At 46.1% G+C, this 15,778-nt stretch overlaps 1 protein-coding gene across 1 annotated transcript in view; it reads left to right on the top strand.

Moving 5' to 3' along the window:
- Nucleotides 1-15,778, top strand: part of NAA16 (N-alpha-acetyltransferase 16, NatA auxiliary subunit) — a 597,575-nt gene that overhangs the window by 358,609 nt on the left and 223,188 nt on the right. Inside the window, exons 10-12 of the mRNA XM_085621946.1 lie at nt 2,983-3,055; nt 3,228-3,397; nt 3,882-4,034. Of these exons, the coding sequence (XP_085478072.1) occupies nt 2,983-3,055; nt 3,228-3,397; nt 3,882-4,034 (396 nt within the window). The remainder of the gene's footprint in view (nt 1-2,982; nt 3,056-3,227; nt 3,398-3,881; nt 4,035-15,778) is intronic.

Genomic DNA, 15,778 nt, shown 5'->3' with positions numbered 1-15,778 from the left:
GTTATTTCATTATTTTTACGGTTGTTGGATCAGCCCTCTTTGTGCAAGTCTTTATTTGTTATGCACTTTTTGAAAGGTTTACAGCATTTGTTTCCTCCCTCTCGCTTTGAGCTCCCTCAGTGGAACCTTAACTTGGTCCTCAAATATGTGATGTGTACACCCTGTGAGCCGCATCAAAGCTGTTCCTTGTGGCTTCTTACCCTCAAGACAGTCTTCCTTGTCGCAGTTAACATCAACATGACGTGTCAGTGAGCTTCAGTTTCTTTGTGTCAGCCTGCCATACACAACGTTCTTCCCAGATAAGCTGGTTTTGCAGACACTGGCATCCTTCTTACCTAAAGTTGTGACTCAGTTGCACATTGGTCAAGACATTACCTTGCCAGCATTCTGTGTTTACCTCACCCCTCTAAAGGAGAAGTAGAGACTCCACCGTTTGGACCCCAAGAGAGCTCCAAGCTTTTATAATTATCGTACCATAGAACGCCAAGTGGATGATCAGCTCTTTGTGGGGTTCTTGGGAGCAAGAAAATGCAAGGCTGTGCAGAAGAAATCTATCTCCAGCTGGATCGTACTTTGAATTAGGGGTTCTACGCATTGGCCACTCAGCAGCCTCTGGAACCACTTCATAGCTATTCTGCCAGAGCCAAAGCTTCTACCACTGCCTTGGCATGCATAGTCCCTGTCCTGGACCCCTGACAGGCAACTACGTGGATGTCCCTTCAGACTTTCATGAAGCGCTATTGTTTGGATGGTTAGATTCACCAAGAGGGGCATTTTGCCTACTCGGTCCTGCAAGTCTTTCTGGTTTGAGTCTATTCTGTAACCCACCTCTGAATAGGTACTTGGTATCTATTCCAAAGGTGAGAAATCTGCGGCTAGAAGTCAAACACGTTACTTACCTTGGGTAACAATCTTGTCTGGTAGAGACTCTTATCTAGTCACAGATTCCTCACGACCCTCCTGTCCTTCCCCTTCTGTAATTGGACTCTATCCATTAATTTGATTCCAAGTCTAGGAATGTGCTCACTGGTCACAACCAAATTGCTATTGGGGCTCTGCTTCCGTGGGCCTAGACAGCCTCAAAAGCAACCCGTGTCAGCACCTGGCGTGGCACCTATATAGACCCTGCACGTCATTTCCAGAGCTGAGCAGCATCAGCATGCTGCCACCTACTAGCACACAGAAATACTGCAAAAAAAGTTTGCAGATCCAGTCTGACGCCTGATGACTAATCCAAAGGTAAGAAATCTGCGGCTAGATAAAATCTCTATCAGAAAGAGTGTTACCAAAGGTAAGTAACTTATTGTTTTCTGCAACTTCCTGTAAATCACAATTAACAGTCAAACGAAGGACACAACTAGCTCCAGCCAAATATTGCATTTGACTGCTGCGGTCCCCACGAAGTTTGCTTATGTTTCCTTCTGTTTAAACTGACACTTTTTCGTGGAATAGATAAGTTGTTTGAATTCTGTTATGGCCAGGAGGAAGTTCAGTGTGCCCTCAGTTGGGACAACCCAGGCATTAAAGCCAGTCGGCATCAATACTATAAGCTCTCTGTGCCACCTTGTGCTCGGTCACCATTTCATTGTGCTTATTTATATTTCTTTGTATGGGAGATACAAGCAGAAACGTGTTAATTACTGATGGTATATTAACAATACAAAAAATTAATACCTACATCACATTATCTTGCATAAGATATTTCTTAACCTAACACAGCCTACTTTGAGTAGGAATCCGTCCCTCTCAGGTGATCCAAATGACACTGAAAGATTACAAGGATTTACATAGTTACGCATTTTATGGGATATTTTAATTCCCATTTACAAACCTATTTATATAATGGTTTTATAAAGCATTGCCGTTACTCTCCTCTCTCAGATACGGAGTAGTATTCCACCTAACCTAAAAAACGTTTTTGCAGATATAGCTGACCTCCATTTCCTTCATGTAGTTAAGTCAGTTGCATTTTACTGAACTAATTTGGTTAGTTTGCAGAGCAGTTTGTTGTCTGATCCTGTGGCTTACTCTGCATCAAACTCAAAACATACCGTGTATGAAATCAAGCCTGGTTGAAATGTTCTGTATGTAGACCTCAATAACTTTGATTTAATGTCAACAAACAACATAGCCAGCATAAACAAATCTGTGACCGAGGTTTACATAAACAACACTCTGCACAATTCCATGGGCTACTTTCAGAAAAGGTTGACAGTCTTGATGTTATATAAGGGTACTCAGCGGCAGGTAGAACTTTGTTCTTCTATTGGACCCCACCTTTTCTGTATTTTAAGAAAGGAGAATTAAACCCCATATTTTACAAGACCTTGTATAGCATACTTCCATTCTAGAATATACAGACCCCTGTTTCCCAGGGAGGTACTTGGGATTTTCAGTATTACTTTAGAATCACTGCAATTGATTGCACAAAAAGGTTTCCGATGATCTTTACAATTCGTAACACGTTGACTAATCATTCCACTGGACATAGTGCCATAAGAATGCTTGTGCTTACTGATTTCAAGTCTATACTTTCCTTATATAAGCCACTACCCAAAAACTCTCCAGTGTTCATCCCTCTTGTGGGTTGCATTAAAACAGACAAGTTTTTGCTCATGCCTCGTATTTTCTGCATTGTATTTGCATCAAAATCAATTAACCATTTTTGGAACTGTAACTTTAATTCTTAAAGGGACAGAAATCATAAAACAAGTTTCTTTTGATCCTTGAATCTGTTGTTTTGAAACACCTGTCTGCTGCTTTCAGTTTATTAGATAATATGGGCAAATATTTGAAAATCTTTACACCTTGAATAAAGTCAAGATACTTAGATGCTATTGATTTTCATTTTAGTTTTTAACAGTTTACAATCAATACAATGCTCTCTTTAGGTGAACTAAACTTAATTTACTGTTTTGTATGTACGTTTTCTTCATATTGCACATATGATGTATTTCTGCTGTGTATTTCTTTAACAAATAGGTTTCCATCATTCAAGAACTTGTAACTGGATACGAAGTTTCCCTGAAGACATGTGACTACTTCAGCCTTTGTGGTAAGACTGACCTCTTCGCACTATGTGCAACCATTCTGCAAGACATTCATGTGTGCTTCCTAAAATGTAGCAGCATTAGTCGGAAATAAATTTCAGAAATGAAGAAAATCCACAAAACAAGGCGTTAAGTCTTGTAGGAAGCTATGATATTTTTCTTTTTCTTTTGTTTTAGAAAATGGGGAGAAAGAGCCACCAACGACTTTGCTTTGGGTTCGCTATTTCCTGGCACAGCATTTTGACAAACTTGGACAATATTTATTGGCTTTGGATTATATTAATACGGCAATAGCAAGCACACCTACACTAATAGAACTGTTCTATGTAAAAGCCAAAATTTATAAGGTAAGGGAATGAGGTCCAGTCTAATCAGATTACATTTCAATTCATGTATTTTATTTAAGGTATTAATGTAATATCATGATACATGATAATGGGTTATTTTTTAAGGGTAAGAGAGCTTGAAAAGAAATCACTCTTACTCTTAACAGTCAGTGTATGGAGCTTAAGTTGGTAAAGATGGAGAATACTGCTCGTTGAAGTTGGCTGCAAATATGTAGGTTTTTAGCTTCTCCCTTGTACATGTTCTGGGTAGGAGGCTGTCAGACCTCTGGAGAAAGCTCTCCAAGCTGCAAAATAGATAGATTGATTTAGTGTTGTTGAGGAAAACTCAGCTTTTTGTCTCTGGTGCATCCTGCTGCCAATTAATGGCCTAATGTGTTTTACTTAAAGTTGTGTAAAGTTATATATCTCTTTCTAGTCTAATGATTATAAGTTGTTATTAATGTTTATCTTGAATGAGTTCTTCTTTGTTTCTGTTGTCTTACAGCATATAGGCAATCTCAAGGAAGCTGCGAAGTGGATGGATGAGGCACAGTCTTTGGATACAGCAGACAGGTTCATCAATTCCAAATGTGCAAAGTACATGCTTCGGGCAAATTTGGTGAAAGAGGCTGAGGAGATGTGCTCAAAATTTACACGGGTAAGATATTCTGTTTAGAGGATAAGGTGTTGGGTAGTTTCATTGTGTCTAATACAGGGGAACTGTTACAGAAAATGTTGATACTTAATATTGTGTAACATATTTTCATTCAGACCAATTGGATTTGGCTGGTGTAATATTTTCCATAGTTATTGTGAAGTTATTTGAAAATAATACAGCACAGATTTGCTGACTGTGAAATTGTGAAAATTCAAAAATTATCAGTCGATTAAGGTGGATGTTAGCCGTTTCATGCGAAGTCATCTCGATCCAAGTGAAGCACATAGTAGGTAGGTCAACTCTGAGGGTGTGCCTCCTTCATCCCTAACCCATCCGTGCTGTATGGAGTCTGTATCATTCCCTTTAGGTGTCTTCTGCAGTGCCAGGGCTTCCTTGACTTAACCCCTTGAATTAGGGATCTGTTGGAATAGCTGGAGGAGGCTGTACTGATTCTGGAACTGCTAGTTTTATGTTCGAGGCATATGAGCTGCAGATTGTACACTTAGCATAGGTCGCCATCTGGTGTTGGGCCCGGATGTTTGCAGTTTGTTTTTCTTCTTGGACCGTCTTTGGAAGTCACGAGTTTGGTGACTCCTCCTTCGGTCCGTACTGCGCATGGGCTTCGGCTCCATCCTCAGATTGTTTTTTTCCGCCATCGGGCTCGGATGTGATCCTTCGTACTCCGGCTTCGAACTTCTACGGTTCCAGCCTCGACGGAAAATCCTCGATTCTTCGAGTTCCTTCATCTTCATCTCTCGAAGCGGCACTTTTTCCATCCCGTACATCGACACCGGCCTTCGGGCCCTCCGCGACTCCGGTCCCGGCCGATGGAAAGGACTCCGTTTAAAAAGTGCCCAAAATGTGGGTCTAAATTTCCCCACACCGACCTCCATCAGGTGTGTAACCTTTGCCTCTCTCCGGAACACGAGGCTCGAGACTGCCCCGCCTGCAACTCTTTTCGATCGAAGAAAACGATCCGAGATCGAAAGGCTCGACGCACCATGGCGCACTCATCCTCGACAGTTCCACCGGACATCTTCGGAGACGACGCCGAAGCTTCGGGGCAGACACACACCGAACTGGGAGAAGACATCGTCAGCGCTTCCGAGGCCGACGACTCCGACCTGGAGGACGTAACACCAGGACAGCGGGCCGTGAGTACAATGCCCCCTCCCAGCCCCGCACCGAAAACCAAAGAGACTCCGGTTACTCCCTCGCCTGCCGGCCTGGGCAAAACCAAAACCAAAGCCTCGATCACCCCACCTTCGGGCCCGGTGTCGAAGCACTCAAAGTCTCACGGCAGCTCGGGACCGAGCCAGCCGACGCCCGGTGCCGATAAACACCACTCGGCACCGAAACCTGCAAAATCCAGCTCGACTCCGAAACCACCGGTGCCGAAGCCTGGACACTCGGCGCCGACCAAACACAAACAGAAATCGGTCGGCACCGACGCTCCGGCGCCGAAACAGCATTCGACGCCGAAACACACGGAGACCTCCAAAAAGCAGGGCGTACACAGAACATCGAAACCTCCGGTTCCGAAATCGCCGGTGCCGACAGACGACTCGGCGCCATTGGCTCTGTTTACACCAGACCCTTTACAAAAGACTTTGTCCAGAGAGCCAAAGACTGGCCTTTTGACTGTGATTACTAAGAAGCGCCGCCTTGAGGCTCCGGCTCCTCCTCCTCCACCCAAAAAGAGGGACTCAGCTACTTCTCCCCTTAGAGTACCCTCCCCACTGCCACCCCCCCCTCCCACCACCACCCCCTCCACCTTTACCTCACTACGATCCGGCCCCATCCCCAGACCCGGATGACGGGGACCCGGACAATGACCCAGGGGACGCCCCATTGGATCCCACTCCACCAGGGACCCCAGATCCATGGGAGGATTATAATAACCCTGATGTACCCAATGTACCTCAAGACGACCTATACCCATCAAGGCCGTCTCCTCCAGAGGACTCTTTAGGGTTTCACCATTTAGTGCAGAGAGCAGCACACTACCATGGGGTGGACATGCACACGGAACCAGTGGAAGAAGACTTCCTACTGGATACATTTGATTTACAAGATCGTTCCACTGCTATTTTACCCATGCTTAAGGGTGTCACCAAGCACGCTACAGAGGTATTCAAAGACCCTGTCAGAGCCAGAGTACTCAACCCTAGAATAGAGAAGAAGTACAAGGCGGCACCCACAGACCCTGCATACATCAAGGGCCCTGCTCCTCTAGATTCCCTAGTTGTCTCCACAGCGAGAAAGAGGGCTAACTCCCAATCCTCAGGAGATGCCCCACCACCAGACAAGGAATCTAAACTTCTGGACGCGTCTGGTAAACGCACCGCCTACCAGGCTGCAAACATGTGGCGCATTGCAAATACACAAGCACTGCTTGCGCGATATGATAGAGCACACTATGATGGATTAGAGGCTCTAATGCAGCACCTTCCAGAGAAATACAAACGCCAAGCTCATGACCTAATACAGGAGGGCAAACTAATCACAAACACCTCCATTAAGTGTGCCCTCGATGCAGCAGACACTGCTTCTAGAGCCATAAACACCAGTGTCCTGCTTCGACGCCATGCCTGGCTCAGGATATCAGGGTTTAAGCCTGAAGTCCAGACATCAATACTTAATCACACCTTTGACCAGCAAACACTCTTTGGCCCAAAGGTAGACGAAGCGCTCGAAAAAATGAAGAAAGATACAGACACAGCGAAGTCTATGGGAGCGCTCCAGACCCAAGCCTCTAAGCGTTCCTTTCGACGCTCGTCCTTTCGTGGCACAGGTAGAGGCTCCTCCACCGATAATGCCTCTACCTCCTACAAATCCCCTCCTCAAAATACCTTTTCAAAGGGCAACCAAAGAGGTGGTTACAGAGGCAACAACAATAAGGGCAGGGGCAAAACCAACAATACCCGTTCTGCCACCCCACCCGCACAATGACTCCCCTTCGCTCCCCCCAGACCATTCCACTCCGGTCGGGGGCAGACTACAAGATTTTATCCACGTATGGGAGTCCATAACATCGGACAAATGGGTGACCCAAATCATTCGGTCAGGGTACTGCCTCGAGCTAACATCTACCCCACCCAATATCCCACCAAGGCACCGTCCAATGTCCCAAGAGCATTCCACACTGCTCAAACAAGAGGTACTCTCGCTCCTCCAGAAACACGCCATAGAGCAGGTACCCGACAATCAACGAAATCTAGGGGTCTACTCCCTATATTTCTTAATCCCAAAGAAAGACGAGACCCTCAGACCCATTCTGGATCTCCGGCCTCTAAATGCCTACATACATTCAGACCACTTTCACATGGTCACCTTACAACAAGTCCTCCCACTCCTCTGCCAGGGAGACTTTCTCACAACACTGGATCTGAAAGACGCGTACTTTCACATTCCAATACACCCCTCTCACAGAAAATACCTCAGGTTCGTGGTGGACGGGCAACATTACCAATTCAAGGTGGGGATGGGGCCGGATCGTAGTGAGGTAAAGGTGGAGGGGGTGGTGGTGGGAGGGGGGGTGGCAGTGGGGAGGGTACTCTAAGGGGAGAAGTAGCTGAGTCCCTCTTTTTGGGTGGAGGAGGAGGAGCCGGAGCCTCAAGGCGGCGCTTCTTAGTAATCACAGTCAAAAGGCCAGTCTTTGGATCTCTGGACAAAGTCTTTTGTAAAGGGTCTGGTGTAAACAGAGCCAATGGCGCCGAGTCGTCTGTCGGCACCGGCGATTTCGGAACCGGAGGTTTCGATGTTCTGTGTACGCCCTGCTTTTTGGAGGTCTCCGTGTGTTTCGGCGTCGAATGCTGTTTCGGCGCCGGAGCGTCGGTGCCGACCGATTTCTGTTTGTGTTTGGTCGGCGCCGAGTGTCCAGGCTTCGGCACCGGTGGTTTCGGAGTCGAGCTGGATTTTGCAGGTTTCGGTGCCGAGTGGTGTTTATCGGCACCGGGCGTCGGCTGGCTCGGTCCCGAGCTGCCGTGAGACTTTGAGTGCTTCGACACCGGGCCCGAAGGTGGGGTGATCGAGGCTTTGGTTTTGGTTTTGCCCAGGCCGGCAGGCGAGGGAGTAACCGGAGTCTCTTTGGTTTTCGGTGCGGGGCTGGGAGGGGGCATTGTACTCACGGCCCGCTGTCCTGGTGTTACGTCCTCCAGGTCGGAGTCGTCGGCCTCGGAAGCGCTGACGATGTCTTCTCCCAGTTCGGTGTGTGTCTGCCCCGAAGCTTCGGCGTCGTCTCCGAAGATGTCCGGTGGAACTGTCGAGGATGAGTGCGCCATGGTGCGTCGAGCCTTTCGATCTCGGATCGTTTTCTTCGATCGAAAAGAGTTGCAGGCGGGGCAGTCTCGAGCCTCGTGTTCCGGAGAGAGGCAAAGGTTACACACCTGATGGAGGTCGGTGTGGGGAAATTTAGACCCACATTTTGGGCACTTTTTAAACGGAGTCCTTTCCATCGGCCGGGACCGGAGTCGCGGAGGGCCCGAAGGCCGGTGTCGATGTACGGGATGGAAAAAGTGCCGCTTCGAGAGATGAAGATGAAGGAACTCGAAGAATCGAGGATTTTCCGTCGAGGCTGGAACCGTAGAAGTTCGAAGCCGGAGTACGAAGGATCACATCCGAGCCCGATGGCGGAAAAAAACAATCTGAGGATGGAGCCGAAGCCCATGCGCAGTACGGACCGAAGGAGGAGTCACCAAACTCGTGACTTCCAAAGACGGTCCAAGAAGAAAAACAAACTGCAAACATCCGGGCCCAACACCAGATGGCGACCTATGCTAAGTGTACAACTCTGCAGCTCTACATGCCAAGAACAGATGCATACTGGTAAGTAGCATATTCCTTTTAGGCCATGCTGTTGTGTAGAAGTTGCTTGCAACTTTAAAACATTGTAAAATAGAATATCACAGGAGGTGGAATTGGGGTATTTGATTGTGTCATAATGGAATGTTAGTGCATGCCCCTTTGATAAGTCAGTACATACCTGACGTTGTTAAAGACAACTTTTCAAATATCAGGTTACAAAGTTTATAGTAGGCCCAGTGTCTTGGCAGTCTCACTCATGTTAGATAGGTATGGTTGACTACTTGGCTTCGCCATAAGAAAGTTGTAGACCTTCTCTTTAGTTGTGTGTTCTTGATGAGTGTTTAGTCTCTGAATTATAAGATGTATTTCATTTGCACGAGGTCTCCAGCTTACCAAGGGTGGTTTCTCTTTTAGAGCATGGGGGCGTTGCCGCCTGGCCCCTTATTAAATGTCTGATTCAATGTTGTTTTTTCCTAGCCACAGTGCTTTTATTTCAGCCTGGGCCGAGTTAGGTGCCTTTCTGCATGAGTGTGGGCGGATGTGGGTTAGACACAGGTTCAGCAGGACCTTGGTGTGAAGTGTGCATGTCAGGTTGGGCGGGTGCCTTGCTGTGCCCAGCTCAACATGCTCACTTGAACTTTCTCCTACCTGCAAATGTTAGGAGCCTGGGGATTACAGCCACAGACCCAGGTCTCCTATGGAGCGCTGGGTTTGTCTGACTGAGCCAATCCTTGAGCTGTTTTCATGCGGTTTACTAACCTAAACCACAATAGAGCAACATCAGGATTGGCTCAGGAGACGCGGCTAAGCCTCTCTAGTCATTCATACATGAGGAAGCGGGACAAGGAGGACCGAGCAGTACAACAAAGGAGCATGGTCACAACAAGTGTGGTTCCATTTCCAATGCATGCACGGAGGCAGTTCAGTTGTTCTGAGAGAATATTCAGGTAAGAAATCTATCTTCTCTTAAGGAAACGGATAGTTTTTTAGGTCGAGCTAGACCACGCATTCGCTGTCTCTTCGAGTCTTGCTGTAATCAGTCTATCTGCTTCAATTCCATCTCTTTCCTGCCATTGCTTTTCATTTGTCATTCTCCTTTAAAAAAACCTTGCTTGCTAGTGGTCAGTCCTGCCTCTTTTTCCTTCCTTTCCCTCTTCTGTTCCTCCCACAGAGCAGAGACTTAGTACTGTCTCGCTCCGCTATGGGTCTTTATCTGTTCTTTGGGGGACTATTTTTTTTCTTTGGTTCCTGCTCTCTTACTGTTCAGCTTCAGCGCCCTAGTTGCTTACATTCAAATATAGCATTCTTCCTCCCACCTCTTCTTAATGCCACAGTTGTGTTTCTGCTTCCTTTTTTACTGCTGCCTCCCCCACCATGGCTCCCTCTCCCTTGCTTGTATTTTTGTATTTTTAGGCTTTTTTCACTTTTCGATCTCCATCGTCATTTTGGCTTTTTTCTAGTAGGATATTCGCTTGGTTTGGGCTTCCATTTAAGGGGGATTCGGTTTGTTTTATTTATTAACCATCAAGAGGTTAAATACAGGAAATCTAGGTCCTTGTGGCACCACCCAAACACAAGTTTTCCAACAAGAGACCGCGTTTCCTAGCTATAAGGCTAACCTCTAGTCAGTGGACGACATTAGCACTTTGATGGCGTCTGCCGCCTGAAAAAGCAACATGGATCGCCTCCTTAGAATTTAAATCTGACTTCCAGCTATGTTATACGACTCTAAAGTGGACTATTGGACTGGGGGGGGAAATCAGACTGTCGGAGAAAACCATCTTATAATATAAAGAACTCACTGCGGAAAAATATATTTTATAAAAGTCGGCATGGATTGTGACGAGTGTGCGTTGTTGCAAATATTTGACGAATGCTTCATTTTAGAACCCACTATTCCCCAAATTCTATCATTTGAAATAGTAATGAAACCGAGATGGCCGTGGATGGATGAAAACTTTATCATCCTGACAAAGATGACCCCAATACTTAAGCATGCTAAAGGGCATTCTTAGACTTACCCCAGAAATGTTTAAAGACCTAATCAAGGCAAGGGTAATAACAACAAGGTGTGACAAAAAATAAAAGGCTTCTCCTACAGACCCTACATACATAAAGGGCCAGTTACCATTGTACTCCATGGTATTTGCCACTGCAAGAAAGTGGGAAAATTCCCTACAATTTGTGGGACCCCCCTCGCCTAAGAAAGCAGGAAAATAGATGCAGCGGAGAAAAAGGGTAGCATTGCAACTCAATGGAGAATTGCTAACTCCTTTGGACTCCTCTCCTGTTAAGATAGGCGACATGGGACGAGATGGAGGGGCTTCTCCAACACTTCCCAGAACAATATTAAAAGAGGGCCTTTGAAATTGCATTATAAGGTAAGTTAATTGCCAGCACATCGATCAGATGAGCCCTGGATGCAGCTGACCTCTTTTACAGGGGAATTAACACTAGTGTGTTAATCAGATGCCATGCTTGGCTTAAAGTTTCAGGGTTCAAGCCGGAGGTGCAACAAACATACTTGCACTCCCATTTGATGGAGAGAATCATTTTGGTCCAAAAATAGACTCCCTACTTGAAAAGATCAGAAAGGATAACGAGACAGCTAAAGCCATGGGAGCATTACCAATCTCGACACAGAGATACGTTTTGTCGCTCACCATACTGTGGAGCAGCAAAACCCTCCTCCACAGACACCTCTACATCTTTCCAGTGCCCACTGTCCCAAACATCATCACCTAGGATATTTTATTGGGGATCCTATAGAGGGAATGATTACAGAGGTAGAGGAAGAGGTGGCTGCTTTCCCAATCCCCCTGTCATCTCCACAAAGCCATGACCTACTCACCATTCCCCCGATCACACAACACCTGTTGGGGGACAACTTCAACATTTTCTTCCCTCCTGGCGGACAAACACCTCCAACCTGTGGGTGTTGGATATTATCCAACATGATCATTGCCTGGAGCTCACATCAACACCTCCAAACATTCCACCTCGCAATAACAAACTGCCCTCAGATGATCAACAGGAAATGCAGGTTTTCCCACAAACAGGGAACCTGTACCTATAAAACATCAAGATACAGTGGTATATTCACTATATTTTCTAATACCCAAAAAGGACACACCGCTAAGGCAAATCCTGGACTTTAGACCCCTAAACAGGTATATCTTGTCAGAGCATTTCCATATGGTCACTCTTCAAGTTGTCATCCCATTACATCAACAGGGCGACTTCATGGCAGAACTAGACCTGAAAGATGCCTATTTTCATAATCCAGTTCATCAAGCACATCGCACATAACCTCAGGTTTGCATTTCAGGGTCAGCACTTTAAATCCAAAGTGCTTCTATTTGGGGTACCTACAGCTCCAAATGTAGTCACAACGTCTCTAGCAGTAGTAGCAGCTCACTTAAGAAGGTAAAACATGCATGTTTTCCCGTATGTAGCTGACTGATTGATAAAAGCAAAGACTGACACAGTGGTTTTCAACATAAACAACAATAAACCTTCACAAACTAGGTTTCACAGTCAATGCAGTCAAATCCCACCTGCAACCTTTACAAATACAGGCTTACTTAGGAGCTATTCTCAATTCACAAATAGGAATAGCTTACCCAAATGCAGCAAGGAGTCAATCCTTCAAAATTCTCATTCCGCTGTTTCAGCCAGACAGACAGATACCAGTCAGAACTGATGTGCGTCTCTTAGGAACTAGGGGGACTTTAAGCACAGCAACAGCATCACATGCCAGACTCCATATGAGACCATCATAACAATGCCTAGCGTATTGGTGGCCTCAAGCTGAGGGTCAGCTAGAGGATTTAGTGTTGATCAGCCGTCAAGCTTGCCACTCTCTGCAGTGGTGGAATTCCCACAATCTCCTAAAGGGGCAGGCATTTCTAGACCCAGTTTCACAGAGGACTCTAACAATTGATGCATCACTTACTGGCTGGGGAGCATACTCATGGGAATTTACTGTTTAGGGACACAGGGCACGCACTCCACACCAATCACCTAGAGCTGCTAGCTGTTCATCTGCACTGAAAGCATTCCTCCCTCACCTCATAGGCAATGTGATTCTAATCAAAACAGACATGACTACCATGTATTATCTGCAAAAACAGGGGGGGCACTCAACAACTTCAACTATCTCATCTAGTCCTCTAAGCGGTACCGACGGATAGAGTAGTGCCTCCCTTTTATCCTGAGCTGCAGCCAGGTGAGGTGAGGTCTTCTGCTCTAGCATTTCGGATGCCATCTGCATCATGATGTTTTGCAGAGGAAGTAGAGCATACTCCTGAACACAGGTGATTTGGTTGTATCAGTTCCAACCGTTTTATTGTATTTTGTGCTTCTCTTTCACACTTGCAGTTGCATCTGATTAGTGGTCCTGAAGAAGGTTCCAAATGAACCTGTCCCATTACAATATCAAGGGGCCGGTGTATACTCCCTGTACTTCTTAATTCCCAAAAAAGATGGCTCTATCAGGCCTATACTAGACCTCCGAGACCTCAATCTATACATCCAATTAGTTCACTTTCATTTGGTGACACTCCAACAAGTACTCCTGCTCCTTCACCTACTTTCTGTCCACTTTGGATTTAAAGGACACCTACTTCCACATCCCGATACATCCCGCTCACCGCAAATACCTCAGGTGTGTGGTAGCGGGGCAACATTACCAACTCAAAGTACTCCCAGTCGGAGTCACTACTGCTCCCGGGGTTTTCACCAAATGCCTGGCAGTAGTCGCAGCTCATCTACGAAGACAACACATTCACGTCTTCCCATACTTGGACGACTGGCTCATAAAAGGCAGCTCGCACGCATACTGTCTACAACATACGCAAACAGTGCAGCTGCTCCACGATCTTGGATTCACAGTAAATCTGTCCAAGTCCCATCTCCAACCCGCAAGTGTATTTGGGAGCCACTATAGAGGCACAAAAGGCTCTGGCCTATCCCAGTCCGGCCAGAATCCGCAACATTCAAACTCTATTTTGCCTGTTCCAGCCTCAACATTCATTCCCAGCTCAGGTGTTCGAATAGTCCCCTACGCAAGACTTCAAGTGCGTCCCCTTCAGGAATGCTTAGCACGTCAGTGGAATCAGTCTCACGGTCAGTTAGCAGATCTAGTGTTGGTAGATGGCCGCACTCATTGCTCTCTGCAGTTGTGGAATCCACAGTCTTTCAAAAGGGCGGCCCTTCATCAACCCGATTCCACACACAGAGCTAACAGCAGATGTATCCCTCACTGGTTGGGGAGCTCATCTCCAAACTCTCCCATTTCAGGGCATGTGGAGCCTGGAGCAAAAGCAGCTTCACATAAATCATCAAGAGCTTCTAGCGATATTTCTAGCACTCAAAGCCTTTCAAGTTCACCTGGTAGGCAAAGCTGTTCCAATACGCACAAACAACATGACAGCAATGTATTACATACAGAAACGGGGGGGAACACACTCTCTCCAGCTGTCACAACTAGCAGAGACTATCTGGAGGTGGGGAATACGTCACAAAATGTATCTCCTTACAGAACACCTTCCAGGAGTAGACAATCAAATTGCAGATCTGCTCAGCAGACAGACAACAGATCCACAAGTGGGAACTCCACCCTTGGGTTCTCCTCCCATTCTTTTAGATGTGGGGCTTCCCAGACATAGATCTATTTGCCACACACCAAAATGCAAAATGCCCAAGCTTCACCTCCAGGTATCCACACCCGTTGTCCAGAGGCAATGCACTATGGATAAATTGGTCAGGGATATTTGCCTACACTTTTCCGCCTCTCTCCCTCATTCCACTAGTGGTTTTTGAGGGTCAGGCAGGCGTCCCTGGCACTGATCCTAGTTGCTCCTACATGGGCCCGTCAACAATTGTTCACCACCCTTTTGGAGCTCTCAGTAGTCCCTCACCGAAAACTAAATCTTACATCCAATCTCCTCACGCAGAGCGGAGGAGAGATCAGACATCCAGATCCCGGTCATCTCAACCTTGCGATCTGGCACCTGAAGTCATAGAGTTTGGCTACCTTAATCTTCCCCCAGACCGCATGATCATTATCAAAGAGGCTAGACGTCCTGCTACAAGGGCTTGCTATGCAGCAAAGCGGAAGCGGTTTGTTATTTATTGTAATAACAATCAAATCAACCCGCTTGATGCTAAAGTTCAGAACATCATCTTCTCTTTACTGCATGTACTGCGTTCAGATTTAGCATACACATCCATACGCCTACATCTTGCTGCAATAGCTGCATGCCTTCAAAATAGGCAACATCTGTCTCTCTTCAAAGTGCCTGTTATTAAGGCACTTATGGTAGGACTCAAGAGTCATTCCACCTAGTTCCACCTAACCCACTGTGGAATCTCAATATTGTCCTCACCAGACTAATGGGTCCACCCTTTGAGCCAACTGCATAAATGTGAGTTGCAATTTCTCACTTGGAAAGTCGCTTTCCTCATAGCTATTACATCACTGAGGAGAGTAGGTGAGCTTCAGGCACTAACCATAGAGGAACCATTTTTACAAGTACACCAAAACAAAATGGTTCTTCGGACTAATCCTAATTTTCTACCCAAAGTGATTTCTGCCTTCCATATCAACCAATATGTTGAGTTGCCTGTGTTCTTCCCTTAACCAGATTCTGTGGCAGAACATACTCTACACACTTTAGACGTTAAAAGAGCATTACTGTATTACGTAGAATAGACAAAACCTTTCTGTAAGACAAAACATTTCTTTGTGGCTTTAGCCCCACCTCATAAAGGCAATCCCATCTCAAAATCAGGTATTTCACGGTGGATAGTCAAATGCATCCAGACATGCTATGCAAAAGCAAAAAGGACTTTAACAATTCCCCCCCTAGAGCGCACCCCACTCGCAAACTAGGGACTTCTAATGCTTTCGTAGGAAACATCCCCATGACATCTGC

The sequence above is a fragment of the Triturus cristatus genome, chromosome 8 (assembly GCF_964204655.1).
Source record: "Triturus cristatus chromosome 8, aTriCri1.1, whole genome shotgun sequence".
Lineage (NCBI taxonomy): Eukaryota > Metazoa > Chordata > Amphibia > Caudata > Salamandridae > Triturus > Triturus cristatus.
Note: the sequence above shows the minus strand (reverse complement) of the source record. Positions and strands in the feature narration are given on the sequence as shown.